Source organism: Cucurbita pepo, chromosome 17 (assembly GCF_057944985.1).
Source record: "Cucurbita pepo subsp. pepo isolate OVF chromosome 17, ASM5794498v1, whole genome shotgun sequence".
NCBI lineage: Eukaryota > Viridiplantae > Streptophyta > Magnoliopsida > Cucurbitales > Cucurbitaceae > Cucurbita > Cucurbita pepo.
Genome location: NC_141814.1, coordinates 13,740,969 through 13,764,918, shown reverse-complemented (window position 1 = coordinate 13,764,918; position 23,950 = coordinate 13,740,969). Strand labels below are relative to the sequence as shown.

Genomic DNA, 23,950 nt, shown 5'->3' with positions numbered 1-23,950 from the left:
TGTTGGATTGGTCGATATCAAACAACCCGTTTGATTATTAACTTACGAATATCAAATTATATGAGCCAATAAGTTAACAAAAAAAAAAAACATGTTTTTATTGGAATTTTATTATAAAAAGGTTCAATTACAAGAATTGATTTTCAAAGGACGAAAAGTAAAGCGAGGGTTAGATATTTTAATTCCCTCTCTCAAATTCCCGCCTGCTAAAGGCGCGGATAGCGATCCGCGTGCTCAACTCAAAACATGATCTCAACCGTAAAACACAAACTCCAATCGACGGGTCACATTTACCCTCCATCATCCGAGCAATCACCTATAAATACTCTCGTGTCTCTTCCGCTTCTCACATCGAAATATTCATATTTCGTCTTTCGCTCTCAAAAATTTCATCCGAAGCCTTTTCCCGCTGCCGCGTCAATGGCTCGTACTAAGCAAACTGCTCGTAAATCCACCGGCGGTAAGGCTCCGAGGAAGCAGCTAGCGACGAAAGCCGCTCGGAAATCAGCTCCTGCAACGGGAGGAGTGAAGAAGCCGCATAGATTTAGGCCGGGAACGGTGGCGCTGAGGGAAATTAGAAAGTACCAGAAGAGCACCGAGCTTCTAATCCGTAAGCTTCCGTTCCAGCGGCTCGTTAGAGAGATCGCTCAGGACTTCAAGACTGATCTCCGGTTCCAAAGCAGCGCCGTAGCGGCATTGCAGGAGGCGGCAGAAGCCTATCTCGTCGGATTGTTCGAGGATACTAACCTCTGTGCAATTCATGCTAAGAGAGTTACGATTATGCCTAAGGATATTCAATTGGCGAGGAGAATTAGAGGCGAGAGAGCTTAGAAAGCCTAGAGGTGTGATTCGCGTTCAGAATGAAGGTTAGCGGTGTTGATTTGCCATTGAGGTAGTGTTAGAGAGCTTTAAAGCTGAATCGGTGTTTAGATTAGGGTTTTCTCCATTTGGATTACGATGTTCGTGGAACAGAACTGAAAATTCTACTTGGGGAAGAACGATGTATTATTTAAATGAAATAGTATCTGTATTAACTTTGCAATTCTGTCGTTACATTGCAATTCTGTCGATCATGTTGGATGATAAAAGTTTTACAGAAGTGATTATGGATTTATAGTTGAGAGCCATACACATGTCTGGGCTATAAGAGTTTATACTCGAAGTGTACCATTGAGAGTTTATATTCAAGTGTACAATTGAGAGATTATACTCACTTTGAATAATCAAAGTAGACAATTGAGAGCTTACACTCAAAGTGAATAATTAAAATGGACAATTGAAAGTTTATAAAGTGGATATTATCATATCATTGTGTATGAACATGAATTATATTCAATAATTGAGAGCTTATAATTAAAGTGGATAATTTCATGAGAGTTTATACTTAAAGTGTACAATATTATATTTGAATTTATTTAACTGACTTGAATTTTCAAAGAGTTTATATTTAAAGAGAACAATATCATATTATTATCGTATTTATTTAACTGATCTGGATTCTTAAAGAGTTTATACTTAAAAGTGAATAATATTATACTATTATGTAAAAGGTACATAGAGTTTATATTTAAAGTGAATTGATATTAAAGTGAATAATATAATATCATACTATTATGTAGAATCGTGTTTATTTAATTAACTTTGATTCTCAAACCTCAATTACGTACTTTGACTTCGGTTAATTCTCAAACCTCAATTACATACTTTGACTTCTTTAAATTAGATAGATTTTCTAAGAATGGTGCAAAAACAAACATATTTTCAAAAAAAAAAAAAAAAAAAAGAAAAAAGAACTAAAATCTAAATTTTAAAGACAAAGAATCAAATAATTATTGGGTAGGAAAAACTAAGAAAATCTATTTTCCTTGAACCTGAAAATCAACGGTACATACCTTTCTGAACATCTGGTGACATCAAAGATGGTCTTTTTTTTTCCCTGTTGATTAGCAAAGATGTGACACACAACACGGCACCAGTCATGATGTGGAAGACAGTACGAACTCACATTGAAAAAGAGATGATATGATCTATCAGAGAAATGTATGGTTCATAATATGTGTATTGTACATATATATATATATATATATATATTATATGTTGCTAATAAAAATCGAGGTATATCCTCTCATTTATCGATGTTCAGTTTGTATACAAATTGTGATAAGAATACGATCAGCAAGCAACTCACCTGTAGAACTCTCGGGGTATGTCGCTAGAAATGTTAAAGCATGCAAAGAATATCAAACAAATGAACATCGCATCCAGCAGATTTCATAGAAATGAATGAAATGGCAGCATTTTTGCTCTTCACCAAATGTCCAATGTGAAGAAGAACTTCCAATGGCAACACATCAAGTTGGCCATCCCAATCTGGTACACTCTCATGTAAAACTGGTGCTACACTTGTGAATCTTCAACTTGGTTTATTATTGGTAGCCACCACCATATGATTGTTGGGGGGCGTACCCACTCATCATTGGATTATAACTACCCGAAGCATTCGATCCCAGCTGATATCCACCTGGTGATCGGAATTGCATTCCTTGTCCCATACCCATATTCATTCCCATGCCAGGGTTCATTCCCATACCCGGGTTCATTCCCATCCCAGGGTTCATACCCGGGTTCATTCCCATTCCCATCCCAGGGTTCATGCCCTGGTTCATTCCCATCCCAGGGTTCATGCCCATGCCCATTCCCGGATTCATACCAGCATTGTTCATACCCATACTCATACCCATTCCCATTCCCATGGGTTGATTGATTCCTCCGTAAGGCCCTCCCATGCCAACATTGTTCATACCCATACCTGAACCCATCATTGGGTTAGATGGAGCTCTGAGGGCACCCGCACCGGCACGACCCATTCCAGAACCAGATCCCATAGCTTTACCCATGGTGATAGTAGAAGTTACTGCAGTTGTAGTAGGTTTTTCCATCCTCTTCTCTTTCCGATTTATGGAATCAAAATCCACTCCAATGTCTGCCAATGGATTTGTTTTAGCTGCACATAGAGCAACATATTTAGTTAACTATCAGAGACAACAGATATGATGCATACATACACAAGTAAGAATCTGAGGGAGCACGAACTCACGGCCAGATATGTTCAAATCAACTAGCCCTCTGTTAAGAGTGTCAGTCCAGACTGTTGACTTCGTCTCAAATTTGCCCTTAGACGGTTGAGATGCTATTGAAAGTGAATCTGTTAAGGTTGGAAAACCTTGTTGTAACGGAACTTGAGGGGGTGCAGCTTGCGGAAGAATGCTGCCCAGAAAATCATCACTCCTTGGCTGTGCAGCATGTCCATTTTGTACCTGATAAGCTCCATGTGAAGCTAATGGCTGGGATGTAACGCCATGATGCTGCATGTTTCCACTGCCAAGTGGAGCAGCTGGCCCACTTGGATTTTGCTGAGCAATTTGTGTCGTAACAGAAGCAGCAGATCCTACATTCTCTATAAAATAGCCTCCACCACCATTAGCCTGCGGATTTGAACTGCTTGTTGAAGCCATCTGTGGATAGAAAGGAGCTGTAGATCCTCCCTGGGGGGCCCCATAGCCAAGCTGTCCAGTGGGTGCTGTAGATCCCCCCTGTGGACCCCCATAGCCATGCTGTCCAGTAGGTTCCGTAGATCCCCCCTGTGGACCCCCATAGCCATGCTGTCCAGTAGGTGCCGTAGATCCCCCCTGTGGACCCCCATAGCCATGCTGTCCAGTGGGTGCCATAGATCCCCCCTGTGGACCCCCATAGCCATGCTGTCCAGTGGGTGCCATAGATCCCCCCTGTGGACCCCCATAGCCATGCTGTCCAGTGGGTGCCATAGATCCCCCCTGTGGACCCCCATAGCCATGCTGTCCAGTGGGTGCCGTAGATCCCCCCTGTGGACCCCCATAGCCATGCTGTCCAGTGGGTGCCGTAGATCCCCCCTGTGGACCCCCATAGCCATGCTGTCCAGTGGGTGCCGTAGATCCCCCCTGTGGACCCCCATAGCCATGCTGTCCAGTGGGTGCTGTAGATCCTCCCTGTGGGGCCATCCCATAGCCAAACTGTCCAGTAGGTGCTGCAGATCCTCCCTGTGGGGGCCCATAGCTTAACTGACCAGCAGGTGCTGTAGATCCTCCCTGTGGGGCACCATATCCAAGCTGTCCAGTAGGTGCACTTTGAGGCGGGAAAGCCATATTTGAGTACAAAGGTGCCGTAGTTCCTGGTTGGGGTTGCAAATTAAGGACGGAGCAATCATTTGGTTTTGAAGGCTGATTGCTTAAAGCTGTAAAATTTTGATGAGGTTGAGCAGGATCTGAGAAGGGAGTAGGCAACGCAGGCTGGTCGCTGGGGAATGAATAAGTTGCCAGGGATGCTGTGTTAGATGGAGGTCCAGATGGAGGTCCAGAAGGAGGTAGAATATCTGCCAGTATATCAATCTCGGGTTCTGGAATAGTGGATGGCCCTGGAAGAAACTGTGGGTCTGATGGTGCTTGCAAACTGGATAAGCCAGATGCACCAGTTGAAGCAGAAAATCCATTACTAAATTCAGAAGTAGAGACTTGGTTTGTTTCCGGTGTAGCTCCTTGGGATTGTCCAAGGCCTTGGTGCAGAGAAGACTGGAAAGGATCTGTCATAGTAGAAGGATGAGATTGTCCAAGGTTTTGGTGTAGGGAAGACTGGAGAGGATCTGTCATGGAAGAAGGTTGGGGTTGACCAAGGCTTTGATGCAGGGAAGACTGGAGAGAATCTGTCATAGCAGAAGAATGGAATTGAGGGGCACCATCATCAGAAAGCATAGCTTTAAAAGGAGTGTCGCCAAAAGGATCTTCAAAACTCTGCAAGTACATAATTCGAAGGTGCTCAATACGGATTCAGTTCAACTAAAGTTTCTATCTTTTATGTGTTTGATTAGAAAAATATATGAAAAATGTCCGTTTAGTTGTGACAGATAATGGAAAACCAAAGGGAACGATGTATATATGTAATTTTATCAGAGTGGGCACTTCTACACTGTGAATGAAAAACTTAAAATGCACCATCATATACCTGATTACTGACACTAGCTACTGACATAGTAGCGTGCAAGGTTCCTGCTCCAGAGTTCATGTGGGAATCAGGCTCGAAGGCTCCAGTCACGTTTGCAGACTCCACTGGCATAATGGCCAATGGGTTTGAAGGAAAATCCGTCAGTGAGCCAAGTAAGTCCATCTCAGTATTGTTTGGTGGAACAGTTGGAGCAGCTGAAAAAAGGGGGGAAGTACCTGGGGTTTAGTGCCAAGAACCAACAAAGTAAGATAGCTTATAGTTTGGTTTGAGTCAAAAGAGTGGATTATCCTTAACAGACCCATGTTGGATTATCTTTGATAGGATGGTACGCAAAAAGACTTGTACATCAACTTTTTCTACCATGCCAAACACTTGTATGTCGATATGTAAGTAACCTTTAAACTATATCAGACTGGGATCCAAAACCTCTCTACAGAATTATGCATTTAATTGATACTCAAAAAATTGCATAGAAACAGGATACAGAGGAGATGTTTATTGCATAACACAATTCATGTGTAACTACTATACTACGTTAAAATGGTGACCGTGGGAAGTAGGCTACCTATAACGATAGAATGAAATGCATTATAGATTTATTTCATTAGATCACGTTTCACTACTTTCCCTACATCATCCAAATTGACATATGTCCATACATACACTTCATTGTATACAGCATCCAAGAACCTTCATCATTTAAAATATGCCCTCTGAATCAATATTTTATGAAAAACATGATGTCGCTGTGACAGAGGCAATTGAGTGAACCATACTACCTATCCACGATATGTACAATTCAAGTCATATTCGTGAAGTAGATAACAATATTGTCATCACCAATTCCAGCAACCTTATGAAAACCAAAATACACAATACTGAAGAGGGGAGGGGGAGATTCTTCCCTATCAAAATGAAATCTAAATTTCCCAGTTTTAACTTTAAGCCCTTAGTACTATTAATATTCCTCAGTAAATGTCGCTATCACAATCAAACTCTTAAAGGATGATAACACATGCTGGGTAGAGCTAGATTTAAATGGGGTCAACCTGAGGTTAATAGCATTAAAAACTAACAGAGGTTTTGTGCACCTGTGACTGAACTGCGAGGATCAAATGCATCAAAGGACCCAATTAACTGGTTTCCAGATGTTGGAGTACCAGGAACGGGACTTGACTGGCTAGGTGCACTGGTAACAAGCGCAGATGAAGTAGCAGGAGCAGAGTTTGAGATTTCTTGGTCCCTTTCCAATAAAAGATGTCCAGTTGACTAAACAGTTATTAAAACTGCTAAAACTAGAAATAGAATTGAGCAGAAGAAAACTAATACCTATCATTATGAGCTGGTGGGCTTTGAGACTCGCTCACTGCCTCTTCATAACTAGGAGGTGCACCAGTGTCTTGCTCTGAAAATTTATGATCATGCCGCCTGCCAAAAGAGATTCAACTCATAATTCAATTCATAGAACTCAATTGAACACACTATTCCATGAAAGTTTTTAAGAATTACCTCACGTCTGGAGACCTGTCATCACCTCTTCCACTACCATCACTGCAAGAAAAAGAAATACAGGCTAAGTACAACCCATGCCAAAATTGTACACCAGAGTGATCTGGGAAGGATTGGTTCTAAAAATATCAAAATTTTCCTTTGCACAGTAGCTCTCAACAGCATTAGTATCTTAGACAAGGTTCAGAAGAGGCACTCCTACATTCAGCATTATTGTTTAGTTGGTGTCAAGGACAAAGCCAGAGTGATTTGGTCTAGTGCCGTTGGAGCTATTTTGTGGCCCATTTGGAAGGAAAGAAATGTAAGAAGATTCTGACAAGTCAAAGTCTCTTGATCACATTTCTGACATTGTCTGGTTCAATCCATCTAATTGGCGTGCTCGTCACTTTTTTTTCCTTAATTACCTTGTTTCTCTTACCAACCTCGATTAGAGTTTTTTTTGTTTCACCCCTTATTTTTTGGAGAAGGAACTCCTGTCTCTTTATCCTTTAGGTTGTGTTATTTAGCTGTTGACCTTCTTTTTTCTTTTACCTTTTTGATGTTTCTTATCTCAAAAAAAGGGGTTCCTTTACATAATAGTGAAAGAATAATTCGATAACACATGATACATACCGTGCATTGTCATCATGATCATTATCTTGATCCTTTCTTGAACCATATCGGTGATCATCAACACTTCTTCGTCCCCAACTATCACCATCCCTGGGACTATCTTTTCCATAGCGTTCTTCACCATCTCTCCTATATTGATCTCTATCACGTATATTTGAGTCAGAATTCCTCCCACGGTCATCAGCTCTATAGTCATATTCTCTTTCCCTTCCATAACCATTGCTATTCCTATCTTCGTCCCTGCTTCTATAGCGTCCCTCATTATAATCATCATCATAACGGTCTCCATACCCCCCAGCATTGGAGTTTGGCCTATATGCTCCACCAGCTAATGATGCACTTCGAAACCTATCCAGTCATACAAATGCATTTATTGTTGAGCACAACCACGTTAAACTAATTACAAGGAGCTATCCTAATTTTAAAAATGTATGAGGAAAGGGGGAAGGAAGAAGAAGAAGACAACCGAAGAAAGAAAGAAAGAAGAACAAATGACAGATTTTTTTTCATGCCAAAAATTTTATTTAATTTCCAAGTTCACCAGGCTAAAATACAGGCTCATGCTGTTCTTACAATATTTGACAGAGAGAAGTTTGCTTGAGAAGCTAACAGACAACACAATAAAGATGCAGATTCTAAAGGAAAAAATATTAAACAAAGTTGAAGACCAAGAAAGGAGAAGAAAACATTGAACATGATTCACAAACATATTATCATACAAGATTGATCGCCAAACTTTAAGTAAATAACCTGCAGGCATTAAAATCACAGATACTTCTGCCATATAGACAAAATTGGAGAAATTGAATAGAGAAAGAAGCAGAAAAGAGATGGAGCGTTATATATATATATACAGATATAGACTACACTCACTTGTCCCTGTTAGTATTAGCCTTCTGCCTAATCTCACTGATTCTTTCAGAATCGTTCACTAGCAGCACAAGACTCTGCGACTTCTTTCGTACATTTGATCCTTGATCCCTTCCACTAGAATCAATATATTGAAAGCTGGACAAGCCCTATAGTGGGAAAAAAATAATGATTAAGAAATTAGAATAACATCCAAGAAAATGGAGAAAACTAAATAAAACATGTAGTTGTTACAAAGAACTAAGAAACTGTATTACTGATAATTGGTATGCATGATCCTTGATTTCGTCTATTACTCGTTCGGATCCATGAGCCACCAGATACTCCAAGACAGTTAAACCCTGAAGCACAACATATTTTCTTTTAAAAGAACTGTACCCTCAAAGAACGCAAGAAACAGAAAATCAAGATTTCTTTTTCCCTGAATAATATAATCAAGCTTTAAGGACTTTCAAAAATCATGACAAAAACTGATGGAAGATAACATTTTTTTTCCCCTGTGAAGACAATGAACTGTTGGGGGGGAGAAAGATTATGTTCGCACACATGTGCGCCAATATCAAATGACAGAAATCAAACCTTGTATACATGCCGCCAATTTTTGCCAGAGTCATTAACACGCTTCCAAATTACTGCCATGATCATCTGACACTCATGACTGCATTAAGATTTAGAATGAGCTCTCTTCTAATTCAGGGTGGGTAGTAGAAATCATTCATGAAAACCAGGTAACACTTTCAATCAAAAAGAAGAAAAAATGTGATGCTTACTAATTTTTGCTTGCTTGAGCAATCTCTGCAAGAAGTGTTCCATGGGGGCCCCAAGGCTCATTGCTAGTAGCATCAAGAACCTGCCAGGCAGGAAATGATCTTATTGTCAGAGTTAGAAGTCTTAAATGACCAGGTATCACATTTCAAACGATTTTCACCTACAAGGAGAATCTATCAGAGAAGAGCCAAAGAAAATCATTAAGGGAGAAAACAAAAAATACCTTCTGCTCCAATCGAGGAACTTTAAGCACTGTCTTATTAACCTCTCTCTTGCTGCAAGAAAATGAAATACAAAGCCATTTAAGTGAATATCATGCAAAAAGGTAATCAAGCATACAAAGAGAGGGAAAATGCCAACATTGAAGCACGACCCTGAAATTAATTTTTTAAGAAAAGAATAACAGGAAAGTTTTGTTAAGATAATATTTAAGGTTTTTTGAAGCATGGAACACATTGATTCTATACAATAGGCATAGAGCATCGAATCTATAATTTGCAGAGAACATTTAATATAGAATTCTTGATTTAAAACTAAAAGCATGTTTGATTTAAAATATCTAATTCACAAGTATTATGCCTAGAAGTTTTGCAGATCCTTGAAGCTTGAGATCGTTTAAGAATGGGAAGAGAAGCTTCGGTACTTCAGTAGAATGGTTGTAGGGTCCTTTGCTGGTGTCTTTAGTTAGAGTACTACAAGACTTTTTCAAGAAGTATAAAAAAAGCATAAATTTAAAGTAAAGCTAATTGTTAAGCTTTCATCATTCAAATATTCTTTAAACTATATGTTCCGAAAACAGTTTCAGAACACCATTATTTAACATGAATTTGAACTTTTTAAGAACCTATCAGATAGAACTTTGTTTTCTTAGTTTTTAATATTTGCAAAACTAGTTTCTGTATCATAAATCATATAGACCTTCATTCTTTTTTTTTTTTCTTTGGAAATTTAAGATACACTAATTTACCATAACTTCACATTTCACAACTCTTTCCACATCACATTCTTTGTTCTTTCTTCAGCAGATTGATTAAATAAAAGTTAAAAAACTAATATAGAAATTTTGAACATAGAAAACCCAACTAAAGTACAACAACCTTTCCAAATAATTGTTGATAATTTAGAATTATAATGTATATTCTATTAACACTACAGTTAATAAATTGTCTTATATGATCTTTATAATTTACACCGTGATCAAATTAAAAGTTACTCTCTTCTATGAACTTAAAACATTTATAAATCATACCAACTAAAAATAAAGTAGAAGCTGGAAAAGCTTTATTGAACAGTATGATAAAATGAAGTCATTAAAGTTGGAAAAAGTTCATATACTGATAAATGTTTATTTTCCAGTTTAAACTGTTAAATATTTTAAAATTACTCTATTTTAAACTTAACTTTCCCTAATTAGAACTTTAAAAATAATTTAGGATGTGAAAGAAAACGTCCATTTGAAATTCAGAAACATGTCAAACAGAATTTACAACCCTTACAGCTGTGCACTTCAATCATAAACCAGAAACCAAACAGGCTCTACATCATCCAGTGCTAGAACTTTTTATTTCTAACATTCACTTGCAGTGATGAAGTCATATATGAGCATTAAAATGTGAATTATCACTCACATATCCCTGACAGTCTGACCAAAGACCTTCTTCATCGTTGATGCTTTGATGGTACTAAAATTCAAATGAAGCTCACCTCAAATATTCTGGGCTGTTTCAGAGAAAAACAAGTAAGAGTGTTTAAAAGCTTGGAATATAGATTAGAAATCTAAGTAATGAACATGAAAGTACACGTAGAACGACTACAATTCCAAATTATGGTTATTTGACATCAAACACACCATGGAAGGAAACTTAATTTTCATCTACATTGCTAGCCACGTAAGTATACAACGAAATGTACGTTACAAACTTTGATAGATATGCATACACGCATCAGCAGTCGAATGGACGAGAAATACCGAACCACAAATCATGATCCACATCTGGCATTGTGAAAAGTATAAACAAATTCAAGTCGGTGGAAGAGAATTGGAAATTTCCAACCAAAAGCACCGACAAAACCAAACCAAACCAAAATTCACCTAAATGAACAAGAATCGAGGATCCAGATCATTAACATCAATGGCAACTTCGATCATCAATCATCAAAAGCAACAAAAGGCCAATTCAAAGAAAGAAAAAAAAGAAAAAAGAAAAAAAAAAAAACAGTATTCCGAATTCAATTCAAAACTTCATTCCAACTAACATTCGCGATCAATAAGCTGAATCAATAGCAAAGCTGTGGATGATGTAAATGAAAAATAAAAATAAAGCGCAAGATCTGAAAGGAAAGCAGTAAAATGATAGAAGAGCATACCAATCGCAGAAGGAGGAAAGCGGATGGATCAGAAATGGAAGAAAATGCTTACGCCGGAGAGTGGAATGAGGATGGCGGATCTGAAGCTAGTTGGAGAGGAAAGTAGAAGAAGAGGCGAGATTTTTGAACATGGTCTTGGAAGAAGAAATGCTCTGTCGAGGAAATAGCAGCGAAGGAGAATGGACGTACCGCGAGAGAGATAAAAGAGACAACGCAACTTACACGCAGTAAATTAAGGGAATGTATTTTTATTTTATTTTTATTTTATTTTTTTATTTTGTCTCATTTTACTCATCATTGTTTATATCTATCAACCATAATCTAATGGAACTTCTATTATTAAATATCCTTAAATTCCTAAGCTCATTATTTTCAATATTTTAAATTAATTTTTTCATAATAAAATTTAAGAATCAAAAGAAAATAAAATATATTTTTAGGCGTCTTAATTATAATTTTCATTTAATTCATAATTTTTTAATATTACATTTTTTTACATATTTTAAGACTTTACATACTTATTCTCGGTTTAAATCATTTATATTAATTAGTTTAATTAATTTTCACTAAACACTTATTTTCGGTAATAATAAATTTATTTAATTAATGAAAATTAAAAGACTAAAGAGGTTAAAAATATAATATTTTGAAATTTATGAAGTAAATTGAAATTAAATTAAAAGTAAGGGTAAAAATGTAATTATACTAAGAAAGGTATAATTACATCGGTTTAGACATTTATATTATTAATTAGTTTAATTCATTTTCACTAAATACTTATTTTCGCTAATAATAAAATTATTTAATTAATGAAAAGCAAAAGACTAAAGAGATTAAAAATATAATATTTTGAAATTTATGAAGTAAATTGAAATTGAAATTAAATTAAAAGTAAGGGGTAAAAATGTAATTATACTAAGAAATGTATAATTATTTTTAATTAGAAAATATTGGGGAAATATGTGAAGAATGGTCGCATCAGAACATTGGCCGACACGTTGAAGATTGAAGTTTGAATTTTAAATATTTTTTAAAAAGAAAAGTATTTAATAAATTAAAAAAGAGGAAGAATATTGGTTTAAAAGAAAGTCATGATATTGTGACAATAACCAATCAATGACACTTGGCCCCAGCTGTATTGTTTGCGACAGCCACAACTCATGTATTTATTTATTTATTTATTTATTTTCGGGGAATAACTCCACCGGCCGACCTGTAACGGCGACGAGCACGTGATGTGCGACGCTTAGCTAACTCTGACTACAAATTGACGTCTGGTTAATAAGACCTTCATGGCCTTGTTTGTGACTCTAACCAATAATCGACACTACGTTTACGACATTCAGATGGCTCATAATGACATGATATCTTTGATGGTGACCTGCTTTCTTCTAAGGACGATGCAACGTACATACAAGCATTTTGACCAAAAACATCGATTAGATTTACATAATCGACTTCTAAATTCAGATATCAACATTTGATTTTGACCCAGGTCCCAAAACGACAGTAAGTTTTTAAAATTATGTATTATTTGGACAGTTTCCTTTTAATCGTTGTGTGGCAAGTGGCTCGAACATCATAATAAAATAATAATAATAATAATAAATAAATAATCATATAAATTTCTAAAATTTCTAAAATTTTTAATTTGCAACTTTTTATTTAATAGATTCTTAAAAAAAAATGGATCTATTAAATATAAATATTATTTTATGTATAATAAAATTTTAACATTTTAATTGTATATTTAGTGTATTTATTAAAACATTTTAAAGTTTAAATTTATAATTTTGAAATTTACCTTGTTTAGCATTTTGTTAATAACCCTTTTGCTGCACAACATATTTTTTAAAATTATGAAAAAAGTGAGGAAAATTAGTTTTTAAAAAAATTCAGTGAATAATAAAATAAAGAAATTATACAAAAGTTTTATTTTATTTTATCCAAAAAAAAAAAACGAAGCGGGAAAAAGATGGGGGGGGGGGGGGGGGGGGGAATTTACAAATGAAGAATCTCAAAATGCTCAAAGAATTTGGCATTTGTTCATCAATGGAGGAAGGATCTGTGGCTAGATGAAGCCATTTGGATCGTATCGAAGACTTACAGAAGTATTCCTCAGAGGTTTGCATCTTCCTCCCATTAGAATCCTTTTCTGCCATAGCCGTTGTCCGTTTTCATCGCCTTCATGATATGAGATTGCCGTCGATTTTTTTTCCTTCGTCTGTTTCCGATCTTTCGATGGAATTTGAAACAATCGCTTATGATTTTCTCGGTTTGCAAATAGCATAGCCGATTCATTGTTTCTGAGATTTTTCTCGTAATTGAGATTTCTGTTTCGGTAGCCACTTTTCACCTTGCAGATTCTGCTCTTTATGAAATTGAAATTGAAATTCCTCTTTCTAAATAGGTCTAAGATCGACATAGGAAGTCTCGATTGGCTTGAACTCTTCTCGTCGCTTCGAATTATATTCTCTGTTTCAGATTCTGCCGCGAAAATTTCCTCTCGATCTTGGCGATAATCTTCTCCCGCTTCCGATTCGCTCAAAAAATCATCATCATCATCATCTCCATCGATTTTACTCCCGATTCCGCAGGCAGAGAGTTTTCCTCCGCCGAAGATTTTGCAGAACATGGAGGCAACTTCGGCGAGCCACTTCTTCTTCTCGATCTCGATGGAGTTTTCTTTTTCCTTGATGTTATCGGTGCAGTAATCGAATCTTTTTCGGAAGGGTTTGAGAAAGAACGTTGGGACCTTGAGGTAAGAAACGGAAGGAGTGGTGGATTCCGCGGGGTCTGATCCTGTGGTGTTGGTGATGATAACCACGGAAGCTTCTTGAGTTTCTTCTTGAAATTCTTTTGGTCTGATCTTGTGTAAGAAACCGATCTCCATCGCCGGAGCAACTGTTGGATAAAACTGCACTGCAGTATCAGTTCTTCCTTCAGCGCCTCCACGTCTCCCATTTTCTTTCTCCAATGCGATCTCTTTTAATTTAAGTTCTAGTGTCATTATTATTATTTTTGTAATAACTAAATTTTTAATAATAACTTAATTCTCTAAATTTTAAATTTTATAACCAATGTAAATTAACAAAAAAAAAAAATATATATGAACACATTTAATTTCTAATTATATTGATATATATATATATAGGTCATAGGGGTGCTAACACATGTGTAACGACCCAGATCCACTGGCAGCAGATATTATCCTCGTTGGGCTTTCCCTTTTGGGCTTGGGCTCCTCCTCACATCTGCTAGGAAGGTTTCCACACATTTATAAAGGGTGATTTGTTCTCCTCCCAAACCAATGTGGGACGCTGGCCCCAAAGGGTGGATTTGGGGGCGGTCCCACATAGCTTGGAGGAAGGAAAGGGTGTCAGCGTCCTTATTGGCACACTACCTCGTGTCTACCCCCTTTGGGGAACAACGAGAAGGCTGGCACATCGTCCGGTATCTGGCTCTGATACCATTTGTAACGACCAAAATCCATCGCTAACAGATATTGTTCTCTTTAGGTTTTCCCTTTTATGCTTTCCCTCAAGGCTTTAAAACGCGTCGGCTAGGGGAAGGTTTCCACTCGAAATGGACTCTTAAAAGAGAAAATTGAGTGCTCTCAACTGCAACGATGTTGCGAGAAATATTTTTTCCCCGTATATCGGTAAGAGAGATCTTAAGAACCCGCCTACCATGCTCGTAATCTTTTTTAGCTACAATGACTATCAATGTTCCGATAATTTTGTAAAATTGAAAGTACATAGGCTAAACTGTTATTTTCACGAACATTAAGAAAATAAAAATATTTGGTTTTTAGTCGTAAATCGTCTAATTAACGTGATCGTGTTATTCGACTTGTGATATAATTATTGATTATATATGTCTGTTATGTCCATGTATGAGAAATTATTTAACGGAAAAAAAATATTTACATAATATTTTTTAATAATTTCAAAATGTAGAAATGAAATAAAATATAGCATTTTTAAACATTTTCTTTTTTTTCTTTGTTAAACTAAACCCTGACTTTTGTTTTCTTCTCTCTTTCTCCGGTTCCATTTTCGATTCCTCAATCCTTCCCTTCGATTTCGCGGGTCTTCTTCCGCGGAGAAGAATTGATCCACAAGGAAGAAAGCTGCGTGAATCTTGTTTGATTCATTCAAAAGACGGAAGAAAATCACTGCTGTTGAGGTAAATTTCCTTTCTAAACCCAAAATCTGATTTCTAATTACCTTCATCCTCTCGCTCTCTCCATCCCCAGTGAGAAATGAAATTTGTTTTTGTTCTTATGATTCGAATCGCTTGGCCTTTTCTGTCGCATAATTCTGACTTCGTTGAACTGTTGTTTCACTTTATCAAAAAGGAGTATTACATTTCTGTTGTATTGAACTGAAAAACTCTTTGATAATGCTTTCGACGTTTTGAGGGTTCTTTCCCAATTCTTTGCATTGGGAGGATGAGACTTATTGTGTCATTAGTAAATTTGTTTAACTTTTCTACATTGAATCTTATGATATGCCTCGTGGGAAGAAGTTACTGGAATATGATTTGGTGTTCAGGATTTCCTTTTTTTTCCATTGGAAAGAAGTTACTGGAATATGATTTGGTGTTCAGGATTTCCTTTTTTTTCCATTGGAAAGAAGTTACTGGAACAACAGTGTGTTCATCTTGTTCCTTGCTAGAAATCTTAGATTATTACTCTGTTGATATGATGCCCAACAGAGTGAGATTTTTTAATGTGATAAATACTGCATCTTCCTGTGCTAGTGTTCCTCATCTCTTTAACCCGGATGGTTTGGTCGTGTCATCTCTCAGGAGTCTATTCAATGTAACCGTTCTGAATTCTATAAGTTCTGAGTTCAAGAAATGTTTATGACATTGATTTGGAATCTCTATTTTTTCTAGTGCTTTGATTTTCAAAGTGAATTCAAGAAACTGGTTGATCTGTTCCACAGCAGGAACATACTATGCAAATAGCTTGTCAACCCCATCCACTAGTTTACTTCTCGATCAGGTCTCTCTCTCTCTGTACTCTCTCGTGCATGGAACTTTTCATTGTTATTTTGGGCTCTAAAATGATATTTTAATCTGAAATGCAGAAGCAGCTCTAAAAGACAAAGTGGATGGAAGAATGTACAAAACTTGCATTCAAGCAACTTTGTTAAACTTGTATTTGTGGAACCTCAGACTCGTAAATTTGCTATGCCTTTGTGCAAAAACAGATTGAATGCTATCCCAAATGCAGAAGATGGGCACCCTTCTGCCTCAATGTCAGAAGACATCAATTCAAATCCGGTGCTTAATTCTATAGAGGGAGAGTTGTGGAGTAAATGGTCGCCACCAAAGTATCTATGGAGAGGGCTATCAGTTCTTTTTCTGGCTGGGCAGGTCATTATGAGGACTTTAAAGGGTAAAGTCCATTGGAAAAATACTCTTCAACAGCTAGAGAGAGTAGGACCAAGATCTGTAGGGGTTTGCCTTCTAACATCTGCATTTGTTGGCATGGCCTTTACTATCCAATTTGTTAGAGAATTTACTAGATTAGGATTGAACAGATCTGTTGGTGGTGTATTAGCATTGGCATTCTCAAGGGAGCTGAGTCCTGTGATCACGTCGATTGTGGTTGCAGGACGAATCGGTAGTTCGTATGCTGCGGAATTAGGAACAATGCAAGTCTCTGAGCAGACAGACACGCTAAGAGTCTTGGGATCGAACCCTGTCGATTATCTCGTCACGCCAAGAGTTATAGCATCCTGCATTGCTCTTCCAATTCTAACTCTAATGTGTTTCACAGTTGGGATGGCATCAAGTGCCCTTTTGGCTGACAGCGTTTATGGTGTTAGTATCAACATTATCTTTGATTCAGCTCTGAGAGCTCTAAAGTCATGGGATATTATCAGCTCGATGATCAAATCGCAGGTTTTTGGAGCTATCATATCGATTGTAAGCTGTGCCTGGGGTATTACGACTTCCGGGGGCGCTAAGGGAGTCGGGGAGTCCACAACTTCGGCTGTAGTCATCTCTCTTGTAGGCATATTTATTGCTGATTTCACCCTTTCTTGTTTCTTCTTCCAGGGAGCTGGAGATTCCCTGAAGAACTGTATGTAAACTCATTGAGCACTCTCATACTTCTGAATTTGAAGTTCATTTGTAGCTTGGTATTTGCTTTAAACTTCTAGATTTCCCTCAAGCAATTGTTTAAACACACTTTAAATTATTAATTTTCAACAAATTATTCCAAAACACACTAAAATAAAAATAAAAACACTCAACACAGATCGGTAATCTCTCATTAACTTCGACTGTTCCTTTGTACAACAAACAAATCCAATGTATCATGTGACATTAAGTATGCCACACCAAAATTGTGAGAAAATCCCTTCAATGAAATAGAAGCCTATGCCACTATACATTCAACTGTTGTATCAACAATAATCTAACAGTGCAAACTTTACATTCAAACCAATCTTACCACCCTCAGTTACCAACTTAGCAGCCGTTACCAGCCAATGTCCTGGAGTATCATGTGGCCCCTTTACCACCTCAGCCGTATCGACGTATTTAAGAAGCTTTTTGGATCGAACCGGGACTGGTGGTGCCTCTCCATAGACACCAGAGTTCAGAGCACCAGGGACCTGCTTCTTTTTATCAGCAGCAGCTCTCTGTGTGAACGTAAATGTTGTGCTTAAATTTGTGAGGAAAGTCGACTTGCGAGAACCTTCAGGGGCAGCAGCCCATTCGGTTCTTCGGATGGTACAATTGGGCAAGTGAGTGAACTGCAGGCGTAGGTGAAGTATTGTCTTAGGCCACTTCCCCTTGCTGATAAGCTGAGCTCCTGTTACAATGTAAACACCATTTCCATCCTGCTTCAACCAGTTGGGATCGTGCCTGACAACTGAAGTGCACACATTTGAATATCTTTTCCATTTGACAGGTTCGAGGAATCGACCATTGGAGTCGCTGTCGTCGGTGCCTATCCACTGGCTTCGTCTTGATTCATTAGATGTGCCGATCAATCTAGCCATGACTTTTGGAAGGCTGGTTAGATGTTGTACATGTAGAGCCAACCAGTTGGACTTTTTCCCTTCTAAATAGAGGCGAAGACCAACTAATGGTTTCCTACTACTTGTGACCTGAAAGGATGGTTTAAATACCAAAACAGGGTCAATAGTGACTGAGAATCAGCTAGCATCAATGGACTGCTCAAAACCAGAGAAACACAAGAAACATACTTCAATTTTACATTGCTATGCAGCGTTGTTCTTTTGGTAAAGATGGTTTCATAACATTTGTAGAATACCAATAGGAAAAATTGAGTACCTGGGTGGAGGTGATGTACGTCCTAGGGCTCATAAAAGTGAACTGCAGGGTAGGGCAGGTGGCCTTTCTCCTCTGATGCCCGAGAGGCAACTCACAGAAGTTTGGTGCCCATTGGGTCGGAATTTGGAACTCCAAGAAGTATTGCAAGTCATTCAAAGAAGGTTTATCTAAAATTGCAGAATCAAGTCAGTCAGATCTATATTAATAGTGTGGGGAATAGTAATACTATTTTCAGAGAAAAGAATAGGAGGATCAACTAATGAACCAACACCATTAAAGACGTCAATAAGTGCAGCTAGGAGTGAAAAACTTCCAAGGATTATTCACTTACATCCCGTTTAAAGGATAAAAATGCTCAATTTACATCAAAATGTCCCGTAAATTCTACCAACAGTTTCATGCATGAAACGAATTAAGATCTATATATTTTTGAAAGGCTATTTCTCCAGAAGTAATACAATATTGCAAGTAGTTTGACTGGAAATTAAACAGGCAAGAAGGTGAAGTTGAACAAGAGTGAAAACTAGAACAAGCATGGAGTAGCTTACAGCGTAAGTACAAGTTTATCGCATGGCTGAGATAACCACTGCCTGCAACCCCAGTAAGAAGAGAAGTAATAGGTACAAATTTGAATAAAATAACTTCTGGTTTAAAGCTAACAGTCTGAAGCCAGCTGGTATGACTGTGAAGGAAAGGATCCCCTCCTCGTTTAGAACAAATTAAGGTGATTCCCTGTTATGTTGAAAGTAAAGAAGAGAGTATTACGAGCTGAAACAATTTTCCAAAACAAATTCAGGTTTTTCTTTCTTGACTTACATCCTTGCTTGATGTTTCTGAAATATTGGCCAACTGTATCGAACTTGACTGCAAAATTTTTGTAAATATTTCTGGAACCTACAAGAGAAGAGAAGACGGTTTAGAACTAAAGGACGCAGTTGTACAACCTATAGAACATATCTTATTCTAGTCACGTCGTGAGAAGGCTATATCCATTTAAAAAATATTTTTTAAAACATAATCAACTTGATCATAGTTCAACTAATTAAGACATATACTTTCAGATCCTACATCCATTGGAGAAGAGAACGAAACATTCTTTATAAGAGTGTAGAAACATCTCCCTAGCAGACGCGTTTTAAAAACCTTGAGGGAAGCCCAAAGAAGACAATATCTGTTAGTGGTGGGCTTGGGCTGTTACAAATGGTATCAGAGTCAACCACCGGGCAATGTGCCAGCGAGGAGGCTGAGTCCCGAAGGGGGTGGATATGAGGCGGTGTGCCAGCAAGAACGCTGAGCCCCGAAGGAGGGTGGATTGGTGGGGGGTACCGCATCAATTGGAAAAGGGAACGAGTGCCAACGAGGAGGCTGAGCCCCAAATCGATTGGGGAGGAGAACGAAGCATTTTTTTATAAGGGTGTGAAAGTCTCTCCCTAACAGATGTGTTTTAAAAATCTTAAAAGGAAGTTCGAAAAAGAAAGCCCAAAGAGAACAATATCTGCTAGCGATGGGCCTGAGTTATTACATGTACCCCAACCAAAAAGGTAAGAGATTAAAAAAACATGTTTTTGTTTTTTTTAGAGAAAGTAATTCAACAATTTTTTGCATATAGATATACCTTTACGTCTCTTTTTCTGTGCAGAGAAGAGGGACTTCTTTTATCTGAGAATAGAATATCTCCAAGATCCTCCAAGTGTCTCCGAAGTTCAGCAGGAGGTATAGACGAAGAAGGTCTCTGCCGTACCGAAATTAAGTCTTGACCTCCAATGGCGGTTCCTACTATTATATGCGTTCCATATGTCTGTATAAACCTGCCTACTAAAATTCATTAGTGTTAAAATAGAATGAAACTCAAGAAGCAAAATTTCGAGCTTGATATTATAGGTGTACTAAAAACACCGGGTTCAACTAATCCTTGAATAAAGCCTTCTGCAATATCCTTCGTTTTTTATTGGTTCCATTTAGACAGCTTCTTATAATCTTTCTAGCTTCTCAGGTGTAGCACTGGACTACTCATACTCCCTTCCCCTCATTGTATTTCTTTTCTTTCAATACAAATCTGTCTTATCCACCCACAAAAATTGAAAACTTGGTATCACTGTCAACCAACTTGATGACATAATATAGGTAGAAAAAGACTCCTTTAGTGGGGAAAAAAGGATGTATAGAGCTATGTGAATGTTGTATGTTTCATCATTATCACACAACTAATTCTATTGCAACCGCTATGACTGATACTCGAACAGTTAGCATGTATTAATAACTACAATTGGAAACGCGTGTGTAACCGTCCAAGCCCACAGTTAGCAGATATTGTCTACTTTGGCCCATTATGAATCGCTATCAGCCTCATGGTTTTAAAATGTGTCTGTTAGGGAGAGGTTTCCACACCCTTATAAGAAATGTTCCCCTCTCTAACCGATGTGGGATCTCACAATCCACCCTCTTGGAGGTCTAGCGTCCTCGCTAGCACAATGTCCGATGTCTGGCTCTGATATCATTTGTAACAGCCCAGTCCCACCGCAAGCAAATATTGTTCGCTTTGGCCATTACGTATCGCCGTTAGCCTGATGGTTTTAAAACGCGTATGCTAGGGAGAGGTTTCCACACCCTTATAAGAAATGCTTCATTTCCTCTCCAACTGATATGTAATCTCACAATCCACCCCCCATTGGGAGTCCATCGTCCTCCCTAGCACTCCGCCCGGTGTTTGGCTCTGATACCATTTGTAACAACCCAAGCACACCACTAGCAAATATTGTCCGCTTTGGCCCGTTATGTACCACCGTCAGCCTCAATTCTAAAACGCGTCTAGTAGGGAGAGGTTTCCACACACTTATAAGGAATGTTTCGTTTCTCTCTCCAACCGATGTGGAATCTGACAGTAATTAAACAGACGACACTTGATACGAAAAAGAGAACGCAAGCAACAATATCTAGAAAGTACCTGGACAACGATGCTGGATCCCAATTGGATGGAACAGCTTTCTTCACTTCGTCTTGTAATACAAGTGGAGATGCCGTTAAATGCAAATAGTATAGTGCGATAAAATAACCATCAAAAGCAAGATAATTGGCATCAGCAGCATCATGAAACCAGTCTCCACTCAAATTAAACATAGAATTAAAATAGCCCGAAGGAACTTTTCCTTGTATGGAGGATCTCTGATTCAGTAACTCAGACATCTGCACAGAAATACATGGAACCAAACCTATGAATCTTAATTTTTCAGAATTGTACAGTGAAAACAGTGCAATTTATTCAGAATAAGCTTTCCCTCTTTTTGTTCTTTTGTTCATGAACCATTTCAAGAAGTAAAACAAAAACAAACTTGACAATGATAATTGAAAACTTTCAACTATGTTCAGAGTCACAAACTTCCTCAAAAAAAGAACAAGAACACAGTGTTATCAAAAAAAAAATATGTTTGTTCAACGCCAGGAACACTCCTGGCTGTGTTCAGTGCTTAGGTACTTCCAACAACCTGAGTATAGTTCTAGCAGATATCATCGACGAATAGGTTAGATGTTCGAATTCCCGCCACGATAATAAATGAACAGGTAAAAAGCTTCATGCTAGATATGCCTACTGACAGAGTTTTGGGGAAATTTTATTGTTACTCATGAATCCAATTCGAACTTGAATCCATGAGATGAAATCAAAAAACTAAGTGAAAATTTTCAAACTATCCATTAGGCTAATCACATGGAAAAGGTCGAGTAAATTCCACAAAGTGCACGAGAAGATGAAAGACATGGAAAAAGTGGAGAACCTGATTGAACTGAAGAACATCGGATTTGAAACGAATTCGATCTCCTTTATCGCAACGAATGTCCTGAGAAACTCCCTGAACAACACCTCCATCGGGAAAAACAATATCTCTTTTATTTACATCGTCGATCACCACCAACCTCCGCCCTCCGGCGCCACTCCCCTTCACAAATTTTAACCTAAAATCATTCGTCAGATCAAACCCTCGCCCTAAACACTCCAAAGCGCGAGCCTCAACCGGCTTCTCCGTCGAAATCATCGTGGAACCTCCTGATGATCAGCGGATAATTGGAGGAACCACACGAATGAGATAAGATTCAAGAAGATCAGAGGAGGAAGAAGAAGAAGAAGAAGAAGAAGTAGAAGTAGGTAGAGATCTGAAAATTTGACCTGCCCCCAAATTTGACCAGATAAAATACGAATCATCATAGACTGACAACGGACCAAATATGAATTGAAAAATAATGAAAAACATTTTTGGGATTCAGAAACACGAGGGAAGATTGATTGCGACTTCGATGGGGAAGAAAATTCAAAGAGAAGGAAGGGTAAAATATTGGCGGACACGACGGAGCGACCCCACGATGTTTGACTGTGCGGCGGAAATGTCCACCGGAAAGTCAAATGCCGGTTTGATTACGAAAACCAATACCAACTCCTCCCACTTCTCCGTCCATCTGGATTTTCAACGCTATATTCTTTTCAAATGCAAATTGCATAACCACGACAAACCAAAGCTCCAACATTTTGGTGGTTGAATTTCACCAACTTCCCATCAATCCTATCTTCATGTCTTGTTTTCTAGAATTCTGAGTTTACTACTCTAAACATGTTTCCTCTCGATATTGTCCACTTTGAGCATAAACTCTCGTGATTTTGCTCATTATGTTGTATACTTTGAGCATACAATTTAAGAAATAATCATGGGTTTATAAATAAAGAATACTCTCTCCATTGGCGTGAGACCTTTTGGGGAAGTCCAAAGCAAGAACTTACCTTCAAAATGGTTCTAACATGTTATGAGAGCCATCATCCAACACCTCCCCTTAATCGAGGCTCGAAAGCAAGAACTTACATTCAAAATGGTTCTAACATGTTATGAGAGCCATCATCCAACACCTCCCCTTAATCGAGGCTCGACTCCGAGTCTTTTTATTGACTTACTCCTCCCCTTAATCGAGGCTCGAAAGCAAGAGCTTACATTCAAAATGGTTCTAACATGTTATGAGAGCCATCATCCAACACCTCCCCTTAATCGAGGCTCGACTCCGAGTCTTTTTATTGACTTACTCCTCCCCTTAATCGAGGCTCGAAAGCAAGAGCTTACATTCAAAATGGTTCTAACATGTTATGAGAGCCATCATCCAACACCTCCCCTTAATCGAGGCTCGACTCCGAGTCTTTTTATTGACTTACTCCTTCAGGAGTCTTAGTCATTTTTTATTGCTTTCGAGGAGGCTTGACTCCTTTTTAAATAAACACGACTCTCCACAATAATATAATATTGTCTACATGACTTTGCTTTGTGCTCCCCCAAAAGGTCTCACGCCAATTGAGAGAGTATTCATTGTTTATAAACCCATGATCATTCCCTAAATTAGTCGATGTGGGACTTTCATCATCCAACAATATCAACGTGCACACTGTGACAGGCTCATTTGATATAGAGTTTTAGAACGTCATATCGTTACAATCACATTATCC

At 38.0% G+C, this 23,950-nt stretch overlaps 4 protein-coding genes across 10 annotated transcripts; 2 read left to right on the top strand and 2 right to left on the bottom strand.

The window, feature by feature from the left end:
* Positions 1 to 346: 346 nt before the first annotated feature.
* LOC111779199 (histone H3.2) lies at positions 347 to 1,042 on the top strand. The gene has a single exon (XM_023659295.2). The coding sequence runs from the start codon at positions 421 to 423 to the stop codon at positions 829 to 831; it is 411 nt and encodes a 136-aa protein (XP_023515063.1). The 5' UTR covers positions 347 to 420; the 3' UTR covers positions 832 to 1,042.
* A 1,048-nt stretch (positions 1,043 to 2,090) lies between these two features.
* On the bottom strand, positions 2,091 to 11,364 carry LOC111778519 (clathrin interactor EPSIN 2). Of its 3 annotated transcripts, none has more exons than XM_023658405.2 (14): positions 11,213 to 11,364; positions 10,422 to 10,512; positions 9,017 to 9,068; positions 8,796 to 8,875; positions 8,605 to 8,683; positions 8,283 to 8,366; positions 8,029 to 8,174; positions 7,156 to 7,503; positions 6,544 to 6,585; positions 6,364 to 6,462; positions 6,126 to 6,277; positions 5,035 to 5,249; positions 3,098 to 4,823; positions 2,091 to 3,004 (listed from the first exon to the last, which is right to left on the bottom strand). In XM_023658405.2, exons 2-14 carry the CDS (start codon positions 10,454 to 10,456, stop codon positions 2,427 to 2,429), a joined length of 3,636 nt encoding a protein of 1,211 aa, XP_023514173.2. In that variant the 5' UTR covers positions 10,457 to 10,512; positions 11,213 to 11,364; the 3' UTR covers positions 2,091 to 2,426. The 3 variants fall into 3 exon arrangements, with proteins under 3 accessions (XP_023514173.2, XP_023514172.2, XP_023514174.2); XM_023658404.2 differs by having other exon boundaries at positions 11,161 to 11,363; XM_023658406.2 differs by having other exon boundaries at positions 5,035 to 5,228; positions 11,161 to 11,362.
* Positions 11,365 to 15,156: 3,792 nt separating this feature from the next.
* On the top strand, positions 15,157 to 17,329 carry LOC111778612 (protein TRIGALACTOSYLDIACYLGLYCEROL 1, chloroplastic). 5 transcript variants are annotated; one of them, XM_023658540.2, is made up of 4 exons: positions 15,157 to 15,348; positions 15,973 to 15,985; positions 16,063 to 16,171; positions 16,257 to 17,329. In XM_023658540.2, the coding sequence occupies exons 3-4, from the start codon at positions 16,125 to 16,127 to the stop codon at positions 17,263 to 17,265; spliced, it is 1,056 nt and encodes a 351-aa protein (XP_023514308.1). In that variant the 5' UTR covers positions 15,157 to 15,348; positions 15,973 to 15,985; positions 16,063 to 16,124; the 3' UTR covers positions 17,266 to 17,329. The 5 variants fall into 5 exon arrangements, with proteins under 5 accessions (XP_023514308.1, XP_023514307.1, XP_086975248.1 ...); XM_023658539.2 differs by having other exon boundaries at positions 15,925 to 15,985; XM_087119122.1 differs by lacking the exon at positions 15,973 to 15,985 and having other exon boundaries at positions 16,116 to 16,171.
* Positions 17,330 to 17,410: 81 nt separating this feature from the next.
* Positions 17,411 to 22,981, bottom strand: LOC111778611 (MACPF domain-containing protein At1g14780). The gene is made up of 7 exons (XM_023658537.2): positions 22,248 to 22,981; positions 21,422 to 21,660; positions 20,093 to 20,285; positions 19,294 to 19,371; positions 19,026 to 19,209; positions 18,478 to 18,644; positions 17,411 to 18,290 (listed from the first exon to the last, which is right to left on the bottom strand). Exons 1-7 carry the CDS (start codon positions 22,503 to 22,505, stop codon positions 17,583 to 17,585), a joined length of 1,827 nt encoding a protein of 608 aa, XP_023514305.1. The 5' UTR covers positions 22,506 to 22,981; the 3' UTR covers positions 17,411 to 17,582.
* Positions 22,982 to 23,950: the final 969 nt, after the last annotated feature.